This window comes from Podarcis vaucheri (genome assembly GCF_965113315.1).
Source record: "Podarcis vaucheri genome assembly, chromosome: 8".
NCBI lineage: Eukaryota > Metazoa > Chordata > Lepidosauria > Squamata > Lacertidae > Podarcis > Podarcis vaucheri.
Genome location: NC_138766.1, coordinates 61,120,935 through 61,141,977, shown reverse-complemented (window position 1 = coordinate 61,141,977; position 21,043 = coordinate 61,120,935). Strand labels below are relative to the sequence as shown.

Sequence of the window (21,043 nt, the reverse complement as noted above, 5' to 3'; positions counted from 1 at the left end):
TGTAGACTGCAGGAACACTGCCTGAAGCACTGCCCTTTAATTAATTAGTTAGCAATTTTAAAAAGAAATGGAAAACTTCTGTACATTTTTGTACGTATTCTTTTGGGACATGTGTGGAAAAGGTACTAGCTTTTTCATTTTCTTTGCAATTTTCCTTTAGGTGACATGACTCTGCTCAGCACTGCAGACTGGTTGTTAAATACTAATACACAGACCACTGCAGGTTTGTGTAGTAACGGTGAATGCACAGTTATTAGCATGCGTTTTAAGGTTTGCAAAATATTAAAAGGTTCTGACTGATTGTATCTAATCAAAACTGGAAATGCTGTGGTTTGCCCTCATTGATAAATAAGCAAAGTCATAACCCTTTATATGATTTCCATAGGTAAACTCCCTTGAACACTACAGCTTCCAATTTGGCATGCATAGGGTTAGGGTATAAATATTAGTTTTCAAGCAAAATGTTAGCACAAAAGCCAACTTTTAAATTGGTTGCTGTGAGGCGGGATAGGACTTTGCTTCAAAATTACTTATATAGTAACTAAGGAATACACCGAGAGCTGTTTTATCTCCTTAAAATGAATTTGATGTTTTGTGTGTTGGGATGTATTACTTACCCTTGTCCCTACTTGTTTTCCTTTTGTTTATCTGTTGGGGGTAGAGAATAATGATGGTCTTGGATAGACAGTTGGATAGTAATAGTAACTTGGAGACAGGCAAGAGAGTATAAACTATTAAAAGGAAATCTTACTTTAAATAAAAGTATTTTGAAAAATCATAGGATTGATGGAGATGCTGTTAGTGTTTGGGTTCCACGTGCTTCCCTTGAAATTGCAGTGTACATAATGTGTAATCTGCTTATTTGCTGCATGTGAGATAGAAAGATGTCACTGAATAGTCAGGTGGTCAACATCTGATGATAGAATGGATCAGATTCTAATGTGAACTCTGATGTCACTCCTATGGCAATCTTAATCCTGTTACAGTATGTGTTTTAAATTAATTCTGAAGTAAAGTTAAGTTTTATGTCATTATAGACAGGTCAAGCTGCTTTCACTGATTTTTTTTTTTTTTAAATGTACTAAATAAAACAGCTCTGTCCAAACCCCATATTCTTTAATTCCTTTCAAATGTGCTGCAGGAGGATGTGGTTGATAGATATCTATCTGTTAGTAGCTAATATTTTTCACTTCACACTTAGTGGTTAACCTTTTACGGCAAGAAATTGGGATGTAGATGGGTGCCAGTGGTCTGGTATAATCAAAGTTTAGTGCTGATTCCTGCAGCATTAGTTCAAGAATGAACTAAATTATAGAAACTCCTTGTTGCAGTATGTGGAAAATGTTACTTTCTTAACATGATCCTCAACATATTTCTGCAGAAATATCAGGATGTAAAAGTATTTACTTCAGCATTAAGCATTAAGTATAGTTGCAACTGAAGTTTATTCATTTAGTTGTTTAACGGAGACTTAGCCATTCTTGCAATAAATCAGTTATAGAAATAGTTGTATGCCACAGCTAATGGGCCATAAATTCATTTTAGGAATATATGAAATTTTAGTTTTCATCTCTCTCAAGCCTTGCTCTGAGCCAAGTTGGAAAACAGTAGCTTATACCTGATACGGGGGAAAATAATAATTGATAGTTGGTGGAACTGCATAAGTGCTTCCCAAGAAATAACTTTTGTGGATAATGAATGTGAACAGAATTTACCAACACAAGATGGATGTCATGATTGGCACAAAAAGCCTTGATTGTTCAACCGGATAGTGGGCATTCTGGCAACAGTCTATCAATATAGGACTACCTAGTGCAAGATGTGAATAGTGAAGGGAATAAGCAAATTTGAGTTTAAATCAAACTGCTAATGGCATGAGGTGCTATTTTAGGATGTAAGTAGCCATGATTCTCAGAATAAGAAAGGAGAACCATTTCCTCAATTGCTTTCTAGACCACGGCTAGCAAACATAGTACACTCAATACATGTACATGTACAATACATAGTACACTCAATACAATGCCCATCAGCCCTTACCAGCTTCTATCTGATCAAAAAAATGTATGCTACACTTACTTCACAGTTAAGCTGAGGTGTGTACATTTGAGACAGGAGTTGCATATGCATAGACAAGAGTTTCATGAATAGGAGTTCGGAGGGTGCAGATGCATGGAAACAAAACGGGTAATGCAGATTGGTTGACTTGAAATTTGAAATGTGACTTAAGCAAATGTGATGTTTAAGCAGAGGTTGGATGGCCATCTGTTATGGATGCTTTAGTTGAGATTCCGTCATTGCAGGGGGTTGCGCTGGCTAGATGACCTTCGTGGTCCCTTCCAACTCTGCGATTCTATAATTCTATGAAACACAATTAGGAAGAACAACCTCACTGAATGATGGGTCTTGTAGTCCATAATGTATGCAGTGCACCTAGTCTGCTATACCTGCTACACCTGCTACAGAATATATATCTCTTTATCTGCATATATATATATACTGTGCTAAAGTTGTCAGTTGGTTTTCATACTGTGGTAGACTAGCTGATATTAAAAGTTCTGTTCGGCTTGTTTTAATAGAAAATGGATAACTGTATGTGGCTGTTGTATGTGCTGTTATGGAATGTGTTACGTATGTGATTTAGATTTATGTGTGTACTGCTTCATTGCAATTACTTCTTTTATTGTATGCCCGCTTATGTAGTGTTATTGTGAGAAATATTGTGCAATGTTGTATTGGAAATTGATACCTTTTACAGGAAAGGTACACTGTACTCCTTAGCCCCATATCCCCTTGAGCAATAGGTACAGCTCGCAAGATGAATCCATTTTGTGAAAGGGATCCTACTGTAGGGCAGGCAGTTTGGACTTGATAACCCATTAAACTTTAGAACGTAACACACACAATATATTATTCTGATGCCAGCAGATCTTTTGGGGAGTGGCTGTGTGTAGGTGGGTGCTTTATAAGAATTAATGCATTTTAGGTGGTAGAATACTAACACCTTGGCAATAAATGCAGTGGGTGAAATCCAAGAGCTATGGGGGCAGTTTCTATGCATTCTAAGTTGCGGCTTCTGAGTTTACCTGCCTATTGAATCAGTTTGATACCCAGAACACTTTTTATGGAAGTCAGGGACTTTTTGGGGTGGCCTCTGATGCAATATGTGCTTGGAACAAGTACATTTGATCTTTATATCTTTTCACATCCCACATTGGGACAGCTGACCTAAAAGCCATTTTTGCAGCAAACTCTGGCAATACATGTGGGAAAGTTGTTCTTTAGATCTGAAAGGAATATGGTTTGCATTTTCTGAATGAGTCATTTTATAGGCAAGACATATCTCAAGTTTTATGTTTCATTTATTGGACTGAAGGTGCAAGGTGTTGGATTCTACTGTGTATCTTAAGGAAAGAAGAAGGATAGCATTTGTTTTTATTGCAGGAATTAGGCTTTTTGTAATATTGTTTTAAAAACAATAAAACAGCTTATTAAACATGTGTATGATACATCTTTCTTCCCCCTTTTTCTAATTGAAAGAGCAATCCAGTGCAGTGTTTGCACAAACTGTCCATAGTTAAATCATATAGCAATATCTTGTTCTTTGAAAGCATTGCTTGTGAAGGTGCATCTATTTTATTGTATTTTTACACTGTCATGACATTTTATACAGGAATTCATAAAAAAGAATACCTGTTGCTATATAATATCTGGAAAAGATACAGAGATATAAATGGGGGGATCAGAATTGTTACCACCTTTAAAACCTAAGGCATTTTAGGAAGAGATACATTTTTTTCTCAGAATGGATCAAGGAAAAGTTATATGTGTTGCCACTCTTCATTGATACCAAAATTCTTGATACCGCACCCCTTGAAAATTGGTTAGACAAATAGTTTAAGAACCCTTAAATTCTTAATTTGCAGAATTAATTTCTGCATTCTCAGAGTGTGTGCAGATATAAACAACGAGCATACAAACCTTTATGGCAAAGTTACTCAAGCATTTTCAGCTTGGGCTCTGACTTCAAAACTTACTCTTCTTTTGGAGCCCACAGTCTACATAAATAATATTTTACGCAGATGAGCATACAGACACATTTGCATGCAATCACAGCACTGTCATTATGGAAAGGCTAGAACAAGATTTTGAATCTCTTGCTCCACTCCTAGTAACATGTGCAGCAATTTAACAGGAGATGCTGTATGTTCAAATATCAGAACCCTCATTTTCAAATCACAATGGGATGGTGAGGAAGGTGCTGTCACCTCACAAATCCAGTGTTGATCAATAAGGGTCCTTGCCAGGTCCTAGAGAGGAAGAAAGGCAGCGCCTACTAAAGGTCCTATCTGTCCCTATAACTTGGTCCATTCTCACATCTGAATGGGCTATAAATATTGAAAATAGAATAATAATAAAATATAAGGCTGGATTCAGCTACCCTGTTCCACTAGTAGAAGCCAGCTTGAGGACCCCTGCTAGTGTAAAGGGGCTTTCTGTCCTTCCCCCCTACGACTCACCCCCCCAAAAAAAAATCCACTCTGAGAGTCAGAAGACTTCCCCACCTCGACCAAGGTACAAGGGACAGAGGGGGAGTCATTTCATCAAGCAAGCAGAAATGACAGAACAATTTCTTCATTGCTCTGTTGAATTTCACCCACATACTTTAATAGATGCTTATTGCAATGGTTTTATGTGGACCTTTAAAGTGTTATCTAACATGGGGCATTTGAATGAGGTAATTGAAAATTCTAATAAATAAATTAAGAGTGCTATGAATGTCCAAGAAAAATAATATGTTCACTGAATATCACATACACACACATTCTGGCTCAGTATTATTATTATTTTAATACATTCTAGTGCGAAGTTGTCCATTATCAAACCTTACAGTATAAGAAGGAATGGAAAATTATGGAGTATTCATGGACAGGAAGAAATTTCAGATGAAATTTAGGGATACTTTGTGCTGTTCGGAGGCTGAGCCTGCTCTGACGTACTGTCACTGCATGCAACAGGGAGAATGCAACAGGGCATTGCAAAAGGAAGATGCTTAATTTTGATGGGTGACAAAAACATCTTCCAGTTTTTCAATGTATTTTTGCTTAAACTTCAATAAGTCAAACAAATTTAACAATTAATGTATTTATTTTTAGTAAAACAACAGCAAAAGACTAAGGGTGGTGTCCAGTGTTAGTCATACTCAGAGTAGACTCAGTAAATCAATAACTGGCCCACTGAGTATGACTAATGTTGGATACCAGCCCAACAATTTTATTGTGGCTAAATGTATGCGGGTCAGAATCCTTTTCATTGTATCTGAATTCATTAGGCTTAATAGTACCAAAAAAATTTCTTGCTATTTTTGATACAGCCAACTAACGTAGCTGTTCATGAAGTTTATTTTCAGTGAATATCATCAATAGTAAATCTATTTGGAAAATTGAATATAGACAATAAATATGAGATTTAGGTCTGCAATTGTATTTCTTTTAGTAGTAATCTGCATAAACTGTTCATTGTGCATAGGACTACAATGTATTTGTGCTGTCAGATATTGTAGTACTTCAGTGGTCTGTGGGCCAATTTACTGCTGCGTCAGCCACTGTTAGTTCAGCATTACTGTAATGAGAATAATAAGGGAGTAATGCAGCAATGTATTCTGAAGCAGCAAAAAAACCCACTTGTGCTTGTATAAAGCTGTAGGAAGAATGGGATCATCATAGGCTATGTTTGTAATCCACAAGCCTTTCATGCTGAGTGGTCCCGTTGTGGTTAGACATAGTACTACATAATAAGTGTTTGGGTTGATATGCATTTAGAAATCTTAACTCATTTATTTTGAGTAACCTTGTCATGTCATACTAATGGATGATGCATGCAGCCTCCATCAGACACCTAAGCATTTTCACCAGCAATCCATGTGGAGCTGTTATGTATAGTGAAGGCAGGGGTCTTGCTTTATCTTAAATTATTTCCAACTGAGAGCTAGCATTAGGAACATCTCATCAGTACTCACTAGCCTTCAAGTTGCACTGATTTAAAACAAGAGGGGTTACTATGAAATCCTATACATGCCACTCAGAAGTAAGTCCTATTGAATCCAATATGGATTACTCCCGGGTAAGCAGGTATAGAATGACATCTTTAAATAAACAAAATGAATTATTTAACAATTTACTTAAATCAAGTTGTTCAGTAAGTTACTCATATATTTTCTGAACAAGAACTTATAGTAAATGGCTGATGAAACAAAACATATTTAGTTGGCATATTTAGTTGGATCACTGGGGAGTAGAGGCTTTAAAGCCTTCTAATGATCCTGATGCAGCCAAGATCACTGTCTGCAATGGCAAAAGCAAAATGAAAACAGTGGCATGGATAGTTCTGGGATTTCTGGAAGGAGGTACACTACCCTGCAATTTTGCATTAGTAGCATGGGGACAGTAATCTTTTGATCACTGGGATCTCCTTTATATATTCCCACTCACCCACTCCAGTCTGTGGGACTAGCACTGTTACAGGTGCCATATAATGCTTGTTCTTCAATTGTAAGAAATCATTTTTTAGTGTGGTTTCCTGCCTGTATAGAGGAACTCCCTGCCTGTAGACATATGGCAGGTGCCTGCTTAAAACCTTTTTGTTTGGGCAAGCTAATCTAGACACGCAGAAGATACTTATGTTTTAATCTGTTTTTAGCTGATTGTTGATTATAATCAGTGTTTGAATTTTTTAATACCTGTTTTTAACTGTCTTTTTGTTGATATTTTAAGTGTTTTGTTTTGTAAACTGCTTTGAGGTTTTATTACAATCAAGCAGCTTAAATCACCATCCTAATGCTTATTAGCAGTATGGAGAGTGATTGTTTTTCTTAGCCATCCAGTTGCTGCTCGATGAGCTGGAGGGAGTTAATGGGGCTCCCCGGGAACTTGGCAGGCTGTACAGAAAACAGCCAAGAGCTGCTTGCAGCCTATGTGTGTTTCATCTTACTACTGTTGTTGTTGTTGTTGTTGTTGTTGTTGTTTAGTGGTTTAGTCATGTCCGACTCTTCGTGACCCCATGGACCAGAGTACGCCAGGCATACCTGTCTTCCACGGCCTCCCGCAGTTTGGTCAAACTCATGTTGGTAGCTTCGAGAACACTGTCCAACCATCTCGTCCTCTGTAGTCCCCTTCTCCTTGTGCCCTCAATCTTTCCCAACATCAGGGTCTTTTCCAGGGAGTCTTCTCTTCTCATGAGGTGGCCAAAGTATTGGAGCCTCAGCTTCACGATCTGTCCTTCCAGTGAGCACTCAGGGCTGATTTCCTTCAGAATGGATAAAATAATGATAATAATAATAATAATTTATTATTTATACACCACCCATCTGGCTGGGTTTCCCCAGCCACTCTGGGCGGCTTCCAACCGAATATTAAAAACAATATAGCATCAAACAAATAATAATAATTTGATTTTCTTGCAGTCCATGGGACTCTCAAGAGCCTCCTCCAATACCATAATTCAAAAGCATCAATTCTTCAGCGATCCAGCCTTCTTTATAGTCCAGCTCTCACTTCCATACATCACTACTGGGAAAACCATAGCTTTAACTTTATGGACCTTTGTCGGCAAGGTGATGTCTCTGCTTTTTAAGATGCTGTCTAGGTTTGTCATTGCTTTTCTCTCAAGAAGCAGGCGTCTTTTAATTTCGTGGCTGCTGTTACCATCTGCAGTGATCATGGAGCTCACTGCCTCCATTTCTTCCCCTTCTATTTGCCAGGAGGTGATGGGACCAGTAGCCATAATCTTAGTTTTTTTGATGTTGAGCTTCAGGCCATATTTTGTGCTCTCCTCTTTCACCCTCATTAAAAGGTTTTTAAATTCCTCCTCACTTTCTGCCATCAAAGTTGTGCCATCTGCATGTCTGAGGTTGTTGATATTTCTTCCTGCAGTTTTAATTCTGGCTTGGGATTCATCTATTCCAGCCTTTCGGATGATGAATTCTGCATATAAGTTAAATAAGCAGGGAGACAATATACAGCCTTGTCATACTCCTTTCCCAATTTTGAACCAAACAGTTGTTCTTTATCCAGTTCTATCTGTAGCTTCCTGTCCCACATAGACAATTTCTCAGGAGACAGATGAGGTGATAAGGCACTCCCATTTCTCCCATTTTACTAGGAACATCTAAAACCGCTAGTCATGACACTTCCATTTGCAGTAAAATACAAGGATACTGAGCAAGAACACGTTATTATTTTTGTTGTTCGTTGCTTGTTACCTGGATATCTGCAAGCGACTTACAGCATTTAGAAGGCTGTGTCTGAATAGAGATGAATGACTTCTTCCACCACCACCAGATCATGTCAGGTTGGCTCAAAAATAGGTGAAAAATCAGGAAATAGCTTATGTCTGATCTAATCTGATTTCAGAAATAAGCCGGCCTCCCTCCCTGAAACTCTCCTCTCTCTCATGGATTCTTTCTCCCTCCCATCCTCTGATCCCACAAATTCATTCTCTCCATCTCTTCAACCCCACTTATCAGTCATGGTGATTGTCTGGTGGAAAGAAATTGCATATAATTTAATTTATCATTGAACAGCAAAAAAAAAAGTGTAGGCTGTTAAGGGCAATACAACAATACTGCAATACACATTTCACAAGTACATGTTATAACTATTGTTGTACAATGCTCTCTGAAATGATGGGGGGAAATATTATTTCTGCCAAATAACTTTCCTTTTCAGATGTTCTCTTCCTCCTTTCTCCATGAACATTTGCATCATGTTTATTTACACTTTGTAGATATACAAAATAGAAAAATTGATAGAATAGAAACAATGAAACTATTCTTACAAGGGGACCTATCTGCTGAGCTGGTGGGGAAGGTTTATTTTTTAGAGGTTTGGGGGGATGGAAATATAATTATGTGATACAGCACAGACTTTGTATGCAGAACCGTGGTAGGACTGGCATCTCCAGACAGGGGCTGGAAAAGACTTGTCAAAGCCCCCAGAGAGGTTATGCCAGTCATTGCAGACCATACAAGGTCAATGGCCTGACTTTGTAAAAAGCAGCAACTTATATACTGTATAAGTCAACTGCAGGTATTGGTCTCAATATCATTTGAAATGGCTATCTCATGGGTGTTCCTATTTTATTGTGGGTGTACAGCATTCTTCAATGTGTTCTTGGCACAATAATAGTGGTGAATTTATTCCACTTTAGTTTCTTCTGAGGTGCTTTCACAATGCTATCATATTATTGCTGTTCGGAGTGGCTATAGCACAAAAAAGTGGGACAGAAATAACGAAAAACATTTGTGGTACATAAAGTTAAAGGATTCCAGTCGGAAGTTAGTACTGAAATCAGGGTTGGGTGTAACTGCCCCAGTAGCATCATGAGCATGGCTTATCATGATGTGTGATAAAAAGGAGATCTGGAGGGGCCCTGGGTGGTTTTTCTCATGGAAGGTGGATAGGAAGAGATATCTAGAATTTGACACACTTGCAACCCTTTCTCATGGCACCATAGCCTTGGTCTCCTTTTCTGCTCACTTTCCTCAGATGCAGTGGTACACAGCAGGAAGAAGGAAGTGTGTATTTCTCCTCCTATATTCACATATTTCCAGTTCTCTCTTCCCCACTCCCCCAGCTCCACTCACTAGCCTCTACCCTTCTTTCAAAAGGAAGTATAATCAGGCTTCTTTGTCAACATGAACCATGAGAATCTATTTTAATTGATAGTGTTTTTGGATAACCGAGGGCCAAATGAGACATGGTACTAGATGTGTCATTAGCAATTATGTGTGTGCTTGTGTGTTTAAGTTAATAGGTACATGTGGGCCCAGTTTTCATTGGGACCACAGTGTGTGGTAGAGTGCAATTTGGCCAAAAATGCTATCTATGCTGCTCTTAGGAAGGAAAGTTCCCATTGTCAAGTGTCCCATTGTTTCACAGCAGGAAGAAAAGGTTAACCCTTATCTCCCCATGCACAGCTGCTGTGATGAAAATAATATACACACCTGCTGTTTAAGTTTTTTTTTTCTTTCCTTAAGGGGGTGTGCTAATGATGTGTATAGCCATTAGTCATCTAATTTGGTCCTAATATCTGCTAAGAACCAAGTTCAGATGTTATTTCTGAAAACCTAATTATGGATGTATGCACATGGGCCATACTCATGAATGGAGAGAAAGCATGTGCACAGCTTGAGCTACTTTGAAGGTTTTTACTGCAGCTAGATCACTAAAAAGAATTGGCAAGCTATTTTCCATTTAAAACAAGTCTGCTAGCTCAGATGCATTGCTCAGCATTGCAACAATCAATGCTGATGTGCTCCATGTTATGCCTTTCAGCTGAATCTACTATTTTCTGTGCATATATATGGGCAAATGATTTGGGGTGTTCCAATGTGTTTTCCTTGAAGAATCATTTATGTAGCAGAACTTGCATGTCAATCTTTTGAAACTGAAGCACCTTGTTGTCTTCAGTGTTCGTAAATGCTTAACTTCAGAGCATACGGTGGCTGGACAACTCCTTTTTCTTGCTGATGGGCGTGAACACTAGGACTTCATACATGTGCAATATTGTATCAACCCCTGAGAACTATAGTTTGGTTAAACCTGGTGTGACTCAACCCCACAGCACCATCTATGACAGAGAGATCCTCCTGTAAGCAAACACATTTGAGACCAAAAAGCGTTTTGAATCTGGATGGGGCACAACAAACAAGCATAAAATATTTCCATTAAACAATCAGGATAATTGGTTGAATTGGTAGAGAAGATGTGCATCAAAGGGTTAATCTGACCATGTGTTTCACAGCAACCTGTGAGATTCATCAGATGTCAATGGCTAACTGAAGGGGGGGGGGACTTCTGCAGATGCAGTTACCAAGTAGCAGAGTACGCAGTCATGTAATTTCACAGCAATGAACAGCAAGAGAGGTTAGCTCTAAAAATAACCTATACAAATTCACCCACAAAGCACAGCTGGGTTGGGGTACCTGGTCTATTGAATGCTAACTGAGCATGCACAATATACTTTAACATTCTAAGTTAACTTTTCAGGGATATGATATACAATTTGTAACACAGTCAAGCATTACAATCTGGACAAGTCAGTTTATGAAACCAGGTACTGTGGTACTTCGGGTTTCATATGCTTCAGGTTTCATACGCTTCAGGTTACACACTCCGCTAACCCAGAAATAGTGCTTCAGGTTAAGAACTTTGCTTCAGGATAAGAACAGAAATCGAGCTCCAGCGGTGCGGCGGCAGCAAGAGGCCCCATTAGCTAAAGTGGTGCTTCAGGTTAAGAACAGTTTCAGGTTAAGAATGGACCTCTGGAACGAATTAAGTACTTAACCCGAGGTACCACTGTATTGAGCATTTCAGTGCCATCCCTACTGAAGAACCAAATGTAATGTGACTTTAACTTTATATTTTCCAGCCTTCTGTAGTATGAATATTTAATTATTATTAAGATAGTAATGTTCACTTAAAGATTATGGGGAATTATTCTCTTAGATAACAGTATTACTTAAGTAATAGTATCCTGTGATTCTTCATGTCAGGGATGTAGAATCTCTGACCTTTCACAAGATGAATTCCACTTCCGTAAGCCCACCCAGCAAAGTTAATGGTCAAGGATGACGGTAGCTGTAGCCTAACAACGCATCCCAGCTTTGCCTTCTTTCAGGAATTAGGAGTTGAGTGCCAGGCAGGCAGAATATGCTTTAAATGGGTACACCTACACTCATACGTGCTCCAGGGACTTCTTGATTAGTGAAAGTAAAATAGATGATCTCCACCTGCCCGGCTTCTTTTCATGCTCCATAAATTTAGAGGAGGAACCTCCTCATCCCGCCCGATATCTCTCCTACCTGCATTTTCCATGGATCAGGGTAGGGAATTTTCAACCTTTGTGACAACTGTAATTAAGCAGTATAGCTATAAATAAATAAATAAATAAATAAATAGATAGATAGATAGATAGATAGATAGATAGATGCTCAGTATAGTAATTTACCTGAGCATTGGAACGCTAAAGACATCTGCACATCTCAGTCTCATCATGGCCATGCTTTTCCTGCAGTTCTGCAAAATGTATTCCAGTGGAAAATAGAGGTCACACTTTGTTATCAGAAGCTGTAATAGTTCTGCATTTTATGAGTGAATCTAATGGGTGATTAAGATTATAGGAATATAATAGGAGAAATCATTCTTCTGTATGTTACCTAGAAAAGAAACATATGTTAAATGTTATTTACCTATCATTTAAAATTAGGTCAATTTTTCAGTAATCAATTTTGGGGTTTATTGTAAAGATTGGCTAAATGGCTAATGCATTTTGAAGTTTGAATTTGTACTTTTCTTCCAAAAGCCCATGACCTATTTCTTCCCAAAGCTTTGACCTATAGTAGTGTGTCAACAGCACACAAAATATGAGTGATATACTAACTGCTGTAGGAAGGATGGGATGGAACTCATAGGGCCAAGAGCAGGGGGAAATTCTTCAGAGAAGTATCAGAATATAAATATGGTTTTGGAAGAAGAAACAATTGGCAGTACAGGAAAAATGTATTCAAGGCTGGACCGAATTCCAGCATTGCTTGAGTAGAGTTTCAGCTTACTTGGATAGTGTGGTTTCTAAAATGTGGTAGAAGTGGTTTTAAGCACATTCACTGCATTCTGAGGCATTTGTTTCAGAAAAGAGGGTGTATGTCAAAACTCTTCTTTTCCACATTTAAAATATCTATTTGTTTTTAAGCTTGGAGCTCCTTTGGGAGTGTATTTTACTGCCAGATTTTGGGGATCCTCCAAAACTCTTACACCTGTCCTGCAATAGGTTACAATACAGAATTGCTTATTTGCACTTTGGCAATGTTTTAATATAATGTGTGGGTATGGAGCAATCTGAGAAGGTGAAGCCCTTACAGCATAGCTGCTGTGTATGCCCTGCTGAGTGCTATTTTCTTCCTGATGGCCTTGGTGGTCTTTTGCACATCAGGCCTTACGAAAAAATTAGGACGAACTGACTGTATGAAAACCCAGTTTCATCGTTGCAGACTCTAGTGTGCAAACCTCTAGTGTCATTCCCAGTAGTCGTTCGGTGTTTCCCAAATGTGGGTCTCCAGCTGTTTTTGGACTACAACTCCTATCATCCCGAACTATCAGGACCAGGGATCAAGGATGATGGGAACTGAAGTCCAAAAACAGCTGGAGATCCAAGTTTGGGAAACACTGAGAATGCATGATTTGAAGTCTCACATCTTTCCCACTCCACTGTGCCAGAAATATCCAGTTAACAGGTGATGTGAATGGGTTAATGTATCACAGGTGCTTCAGGTCTAAAGGGCTGGGATCATATAATGTGTGGCATAAAGTTGAAGGTTTAAATTATTATCCTCATTGGCCTGGTTTTCTCAGTTCTCACTAGCATTGCATAACACACTCAGCCAATAGAAACACAAACTTTTACCCACAAGGGAAGCTTTAAATTAGGAAAACCTCTTTGGATATTGGTTGAGGAGAAGTGCTCTAGTGTGGTATAGTGATAATTAAAAGTGTTTTCAAGTTGGCTTTGGGATTTTTGTACTATTTGTAACCAAATGAAATAAAATAGTCTGCCAGCTATAATACCTGGCTAGGTATGAACTTTGTCATGGTTGCTTTTTGAACTGCTCGTCCTTCCAACCTGGTGCAGTTTGGGCTAATAGTACCAACTTCCCCTGTAGGGGTGTGGGGCCCATTGTTATGGTCTGTCCCTGGAGACTTGTGGACCACAAAGGATTCCTGTGAAATTTTCTGGTGAATAGAACTGGCAATCCTGCAGAACACCTGCATTGACAAGATGCAGAAGGTTGTAGATATGATAGATCTTGAGCATTCTCTCCAACACTGTGGAGCATATTCAGCTCCTTGGTATACTGGGGAGCTGCATGGGATGAAAAAGACCAGGCGATGGCTAGAGTGCAGGTGGTGGAGTCCCACTGCAAAGATGACCAAACATGTGAGAGCACCCTATTGTGCTTACTGCATGGGGGTGAAAACAACGAAGAAGACCTACATCATTGATTCCACTGGGTTCTCTAAAAGTCAGCAAGCGGAACTAGTGAATATGTGGTTCATAGGCTATTGACACCCATATTGGTGGATGGAGTCCAGGGTACCTCAGAGACCCTTTGTGACCTGCCTGAGGACAATGCCATTTGTCTCCATAGAATGTGAGATGACAATACTCCATCAAGCCATGTTTAGTGGGAGCAGTTTCAGTTTTTGCAGCCTGATTGAAGCTAGCTAGGGAAACATGGCTGGGTGGGTTCAGTGTGTGATGTATGCAACTTCATGATAGGGTGGTGCTAACCACTGTGGAAGTGATTGTGTGGCCATTAATGGGGGGGAGACCACCTGGTACCCAGTGGTATTTTATAACTACTACCCAGTTGTTAATACCCTGTTTGGACAAGAAACTTGAGAGGGTTGACCCATTACAATCTGTCTTCAGACCCAGGTTCAGAACTGGGCATTCCTTGGTCACCCTACTGGATGACCTCTCTCAGGAAAGGGACAGGAGGAGTGTGATGTTGTTGCTGTTCCTCCTGGACTGTCATGAATCCTGGGAAGATGGAGCCTTGGTGGGTGAGTGACTCCCAGGTCAGAGAAGTTGATACATTGCCTGTCCTAGATGAGGTTGTGCTCTCACTGAAGAAGTGGGTGCCTATATAGTTTGGGGATGTTCCTGGATCCAGCTCTGTCACTGGGGGTGCAGGTGTCCTCAATGGCTAGGAATGCCTTTTACCAACTTTAATTGGTAAGACAGCTATGGACATTCTTGGATCAAGATTGGCTTGACCATGGTTGTGCATGCATTGGGAACCTTACAGTTTGATTACTACAATGTGCTCTGCTGGTGCAACCTTTTGGGGTTAGTCTGGAAGCTGCTTGCAGGATTTGCACTGGCAGCCGATCTACTATTTGGCCAACTTCAAAGTGTTGATTGCTAACATAAGGCTCAATACAGCTCAGGACCAGGTTACTTGAGAAACTTCCTTATTGCTTATAAACCCTGTATGTCGCTGCAGTTTGTGGGAGATTTCCTCCTGCAAGTTCCAAAGAAGCCTGTTCCACAGTAACTGAAAGCAAAGCTTTCAGTGTCACTGCCCCTGTTCTGTGGAATAGCATTCCTTACAAAATATGACAGGCACCACCCACTATCTGCACTTTCCAAAACAATTGAAGACATGTTTGTTCCTATAGGCTTTCACAGCTGGATAAATTTTAATACAAGTGTCTGTTTCGTTGTATTTAATCTTGTTTTAAATGCATTTGCTGTTTTTGTGTTTTTAATTATCTCAAGTATAAATCGTTTTATAATATCTAGAATCAGTATTAATAATGATCATTCTAATTTATCATGTGCCTGTAAATTTCTGATTCCATAAATAAATTCATGTTTTACTTTATTATAAGGGCTTTAGTTTACTCATGAGCCATACTAACCCACACTTAGCTTATGCTAGTCAATTGCTCATGCCCCACATCCTTCCCAGATTTGCTTCAGAGAGTTCTGGGGAATCCCTGCAACAGCTAATTAAACCCAATCTTCCACTCCTGTTGCAAGACCAACTATGCATCCGCCACTATCCTAGTTAAGAAACATAAGGTAGACTACAGTTGCAAGGGGCACTGTGGTAGATCACATGTTTTGCATGTAAAATGATACAGATTTAATACCTGTGATCTCCAGGTAGGACTGGGGAAAACTCCTGTCTGAAACTAGAAGAGCTCCTGCTAATGTGTACAATAGTCTTGCTCAGTGCAAGGCAGCTTCGTTTGAAATGTACAAAACTTTGAATATTAAAGATACCTGTGAATGTATAGTTTAGCAGAATGTAAAATAACTAAGAATACTGCAGTGACCCTGTGTTTGTTACTGTATCATGAAATGTCCTGAAAGTTATAAAGATTAGGTGTAAAAAGTTAGAATAAAGTACAGACGGTGACCATTTTGCACTACCTACATGCAGGTCCTTTTGGAACCAGAAGAGGACAGAATGCGGGGCGGGGCAGGATGGGGGAGAATTGGGGTTATGCATGCTCCTCTACATCAGGAACAGAACCCCTGTGCAAAATGGTCGCCGCTTGTACACTAACTTATATGTAATTGGTTTAGTAACAGCAGAATTCTGTTTCCGTCTACCCAAGTTCAATTGGACTTGCTCCCAAGTAAATGCTGTAGGATTGCAGCCTAATATTGTACTGACCTGACAGTAACTTTTTGGCAGTTATGTAGATCACCTGAGAGATTTGTTAGAAAGGCAATAAACAATTCTGTTGTAATGGTTCTTACTCATTTCGGACAGATGTACATAATTTGGGTGTAATATGTTTATAGAAAAATAAATGTACAAAATAAGCTTTGTGTTTCTTAGAATTAGTGCTGCATTAGTATATAAGAACATAAGCAATTAGTGTACAAGTGTGTTGCACGTATGCATGAGTGTTTGTGCACAAGTATGAAATTCTGTGCATGTCTACTCAGAAGTAAGCCCCACTGAGTTCAGTTTTACTGACTGTCAGGGAAATTTGTCTGGATTGCAGTCATAGTGAACATAAAACACACTTTATTTATATTTTAGTTAAAACAGAGCCAATGAGCAGCAGTGAGATTGCTACTACAACAGCAGACGGGTCTTTAGACAGTTTTTCAGGATCAGGTAAGGAAGCATTTGCCATGTATAAATATGATACCCATATATGTTTCAGATATTTAATTAGGAAACTGTTTCTGAGTAAAGACAACCATACATTCTGTGGATTTTCATGTGTGTATTCCCCTTATTGGCAGCGGTTGCCACTTATTAGCTGCCAAGTCTATTTTGAAATTAATAGTGAAATTCTATATATGTCTACTCAGAAGTAAGTTCTGCTGAGTCCAATGGGGCTCCAGTTCCAGGTGAGTCTAGTAGCCTCAGTTTGGTCTACCAATATTTTCTTCTGTGCGCTCTTCTGTTCTTAGCTGAAATGCAGAGCTGTTACTGGTGACATTTACTGGGCACCCTTTAGTCTCAGAGTAGTCCAAGCCCACATTTTATTTGGCATATATAAAGCAGATAGCTTTACCTCAAAAAATCTAAGTTTGTGTGAAGACAAAAGTTTATCAGCTGTGGTGAGAACCTATTTTTTTAAGTGCAAAGCTGTCCCGGTTATTGCAGCAGGAGGTAACAGCCAATCTGCACTGTTCATAGCCAGCTACTGCTGCAAACTTAACACCGCCCCCAATCTTGACAAAGAAAAAGAAATGTATATTTGAACAATGAAGATACTTCAGCAGTTTTACTGCTGAAAAAAATGGGTTGCGTTCCGTGTTAGTCCTACTCAGAGTAGATCTATTAAATTAATGGACATGAGTAAATTAGGCCTGTAATTTTAGTGAGTCTTTTCTGAGGAGCACTTAGCTGGATGCTGCCCACTATGCCTGCCTGCAATACTTTTTAAAGGCCAACCAAAATGTCACAAAATATTATGCAAGGTTTCAAATTTGATATGTCAGTTTTACAATCTCAGTATTGGTACACTGTCATTTTTTTTTAAGATTCTAGCTGAGAAAATCCAACAAGGAATGCTTCCTTTTTGGTTCCATAGCAGCGTGAATGTCTTCAGCCATCACTGTGCTTGAAAACATGCTTTGCGATGAAAAGGTTTTGAGTCCAATCGGTGGCATATCTAGGTTGAATGGGGAAGTCCCTTGTCTGTAAAGCTACAGCTAGTCAGTGCAGATAATACTAAGTTGGATGGACTAGTGGTCTGACTCTGACTCTGTGTAAAGCAGCTTCCTAAGTCACACACAGTCATTGGAAGGAATAAATAATAAAACGCTGAAGAGGAATTGCTCCCTTATTGGCATTTGTTCATTCCTCACTACCATGTGCTAAATAGCTGTTTTCAGTAGTGGCTATAGTTCTTGGGAAGGAAAAATGGAAGTATGATTGTGGGTTTGAAGAATATCTGACTCACTAAAATGTCACCCTTGTATAAAAATGCTGACATTTTACAGCATTTAAATTTAAGAACCATGCATGGAGTAATTCATTTAATTCAAGTGCAAAATTGTGAGAAAAGTGGAGAGTTAATTAAATGGCTAGAAATATGACAGGGTGTGTTAAAAAGGCCTTAAAGTGTGACATATTTTTAAAACGGTCCCTTAAGAGCAATTGCAAAAGCCTAAATTGCAATAAAGATGTTGAGAATTGTTGTGCTAGCCTGGATCTAGTAAAGTATTACTTGGCGCTGTTTTAATTTTATTAAACTTCATTAAATTTCTAAAGTTCCTTTAACAGAAATAATATTTAGGTTAGATGTGTGTGTTTACACTTCCATGTGCTTTCTTTTCTCCTCCGTACAGCAATTGGAAGCAGTGGCTTCAGCCCAAGACAAACTCACCAGTTTTCCCCACCACAGATATACCCGTCCAAGTAAGATGTCTGTTACGTTTAAAAAAAAGAAAAAGAAAAAAGTGGAGTTAAACCTCATTTATAATTATAATTGAATCCATCTGCTAAATCATAATTGAAATCAGTTTACCCTTGAGAGAGGTTGTACTTTAGAATAACTACAAATGTATCTTTAGACGTAGAAAATTGTTTAATTAATTAATTTGTTTTGCACAGTGGCCAAGGAATTTACATTCTGTCATGCAGCTTAACCAAAACGTTTGCATGTTTCTATCTAATACAAAGGCTTTCCTGTTTTCTGTCATTTTGCAACGAACAGCAGACCATACCCGCATATTCTTCCTACTCCTTCACAAACGATGGCTGCATATGGGCAGACACAGTTTACCACAGGGATGCAACAAGCCACAGGTTATTCAACGTACCCACAGCCTGGTCAGCCCTATGGAATCCCATCATATGGTGAGTAAAGTTTTGGGGGAGATGGTGACAAACAGTTGTGCATTGGGCTGTGAAGTCACTTTGCTGATGAATGCAGCGTTACTTAGTGACAGAATACCACATTTTAGTAGCTTAAGCATATGTTGCAAAACCACTGAGGCCTGAAAAGAAGTAGAGCATTGTTCCATGATTTTGGAATCACACTCCTCAGTATTTAGCAGCATCTTAACTTTCATGTCTCCCACTTTCTTGCTATGGGCTATTTCCAACTAATGTCCTTGCAGAAACACAAGAGTTTTTGATCCAGAGGGAAGTATCTGCTGGTAGAAGAGGGGACGTTATTTTTTAAAAATTCCTTGTCCCATCAGCAGTCCCCAGTGTCCCACAAAAATCTGTTCTGGAGGATATGCAAACCCAGTAGAACGGATTTTCAGAACGCTCCTGAAAATTTCCCCCTCCCCCTCTGTTGTCAGATGCTTCCAATGGAGTATCAGAGCAAGGAGGGTCATTTGGTTCCTAGTTTGTGGGTATATGTTGCTATATTAGGTACTTGAATGTCCTATGACAAGAACCAAGCTATATCTATGGTTTGTGTAATAAACAGAAAGATCAGTGCACATTTTCTTTATGGAGCATTAAGAATGTTAAAGACGCTCCTAGCATGCATGGTGCATGTAGATGCCCTTGCTGCATTTTACTTATTAAAGTATTTCTTATGAAATATAGAAAGAACAATTCAACCAAACTTAAGTCCCATTAACATCAGGTGCCCTTTTAAATGTGTTGTGGGATGCGGGGTGGTATTGGTTTGTTTTTGTTCTGGTTTTATTATATATTTTGTGTTTTTTATTTTGTATTTTTGTGTTGTGAACCGCCCTGGGATCTACAGGTGAAGGACGGTATACTACTATTACTACTACTACTACTACTAGATTTCCAAGGCAGCTATTAAACATACCCAATAAAAGCAACCCACAATTTTATTTAAAACAACCGTTAATAAACCAAGAAGTACCCCACAATTGAAACAGGAGCCAAAGAACTACATAATAATATATCCAAAAGTACTGCCTCATATAAAAAGGCTTTACACTTTCTCTCCCTAGATGTTGACTGAGAAGGGCACTGGCTCATCTCAACTGGAAGGACGTTGCCCTAAAAATTTTGGTGATCCCCACTGTTGAGCTCACCATTGAGGACTTCTGAACTATACTATCGCCCTATACAATGGAAAATAAGTCCACTGGGGTTTATTCTCTAATAAAGTGTGACCAGGATTTCCATCTTAACCAACAAATTAAATTGACTGAAACTCGGGAAATAATGGGTTATGTTTTCTTTAACTGGCATTTACAAATCCGTTTCTTTTGTATTTGCTTAAATCTAGCAAAAATAATATTGTGACCTGTTTTAAACTTCATCTTAGTAGAGTGACTATCAGGATTATACTTTCAAGTTTATTTTTAAATGAAAGTAAAAATTAAAACTTTGGCCACTTATGGTTTATTCCTGTAGTGTTAGAACTGATTTTTTTAAAATACATTTTTTAAAAAATAATTGAAATTTATTCTTAAACTGTTAGAATAGGAAAATTGATCACAATGCAGTTTGGTTATTTGTTGCTACTTTGTTATGTTAATACAGTTTACATTCTTGTTTTAGGGTTTATATCCTGTTTTTGTAATATTGCCAGTTGGTCTGTTTTTGTGTTTCTTTCCCCCCTTTTTCTGAACAGCAAAATTTTAAAAACTCCTTTTGATATATTTATATATACTTGATAACAATTCAATATGGTATGATATATCACAAAGATAGCTGTAATAACAAATCAGAACTGAATTTATAATTGAACACTGATTAATTTACTCTGTAGTAACTAAACATTTTATGGAATACTCTGGCAAAGGCTTTTTATTATATTGTACAATGAGAGAATGGAGAAATAATGTTTGTAACAGAGTGAGCTTGGTTGGTGGAGATGATTGCCACCGACAGCTGGTTGCTAAGACTTTCTTGGCTCTAATGCTTCAGCAAAACTGTTAAAAAGACTTTAAAATGCAGATTTCCCCCATTGCAGGATGGTTTTCAGTTACTGCTTCTTTATCAGACATGCTGTTGGAAGTTTATTATTTATTTGAATTAGGTTAAATACACATATTAACATACATA

General features: G+C 38.6%; 2 protein-coding genes across 11 annotated transcripts in view; both read left to right on the top strand.

Annotated features, from left to right (window-relative positions):
* TRPA1 (transient receptor potential cation channel subfamily A member 1) overlaps positions 1–21,043 on the top strand; it is a 387,382-nt gene that overhangs the window by 296,032 nt on the left and 70,307 nt on the right. The window lies entirely within an intron of this gene.
* The window catches only part of EYA1 (EYA transcriptional coactivator and phosphatase 1), an 84,729-nt gene that overhangs the window by 10,130 nt on the left and 53,556 nt on the right, over positions 1–21,043 (top strand). For 6 of the 10 annotated variants that reach the window (XM_082233824.1, XM_082233822.1, XM_082233825.1 and 3 more), the window contains 4 exons: positions 161–223; positions 16,619–16,696; positions 18,385–18,454; positions 18,753–18,895. In XM_082233824.1, coding sequence (XP_082089950.1) covers positions 161–223; positions 16,619–16,696; positions 18,385–18,454; positions 18,753–18,895 — 354 coding nt within the window. The remainder of the gene's footprint in view (positions 1–160; positions 224–16,618; positions 16,697–18,384; positions 18,455–18,752; positions 18,896–21,043) is intronic. The other 4 variants (XM_082233831.1, XM_082233823.1, XM_082233826.1 and 1 more) reach the window with 1 other exon arrangement.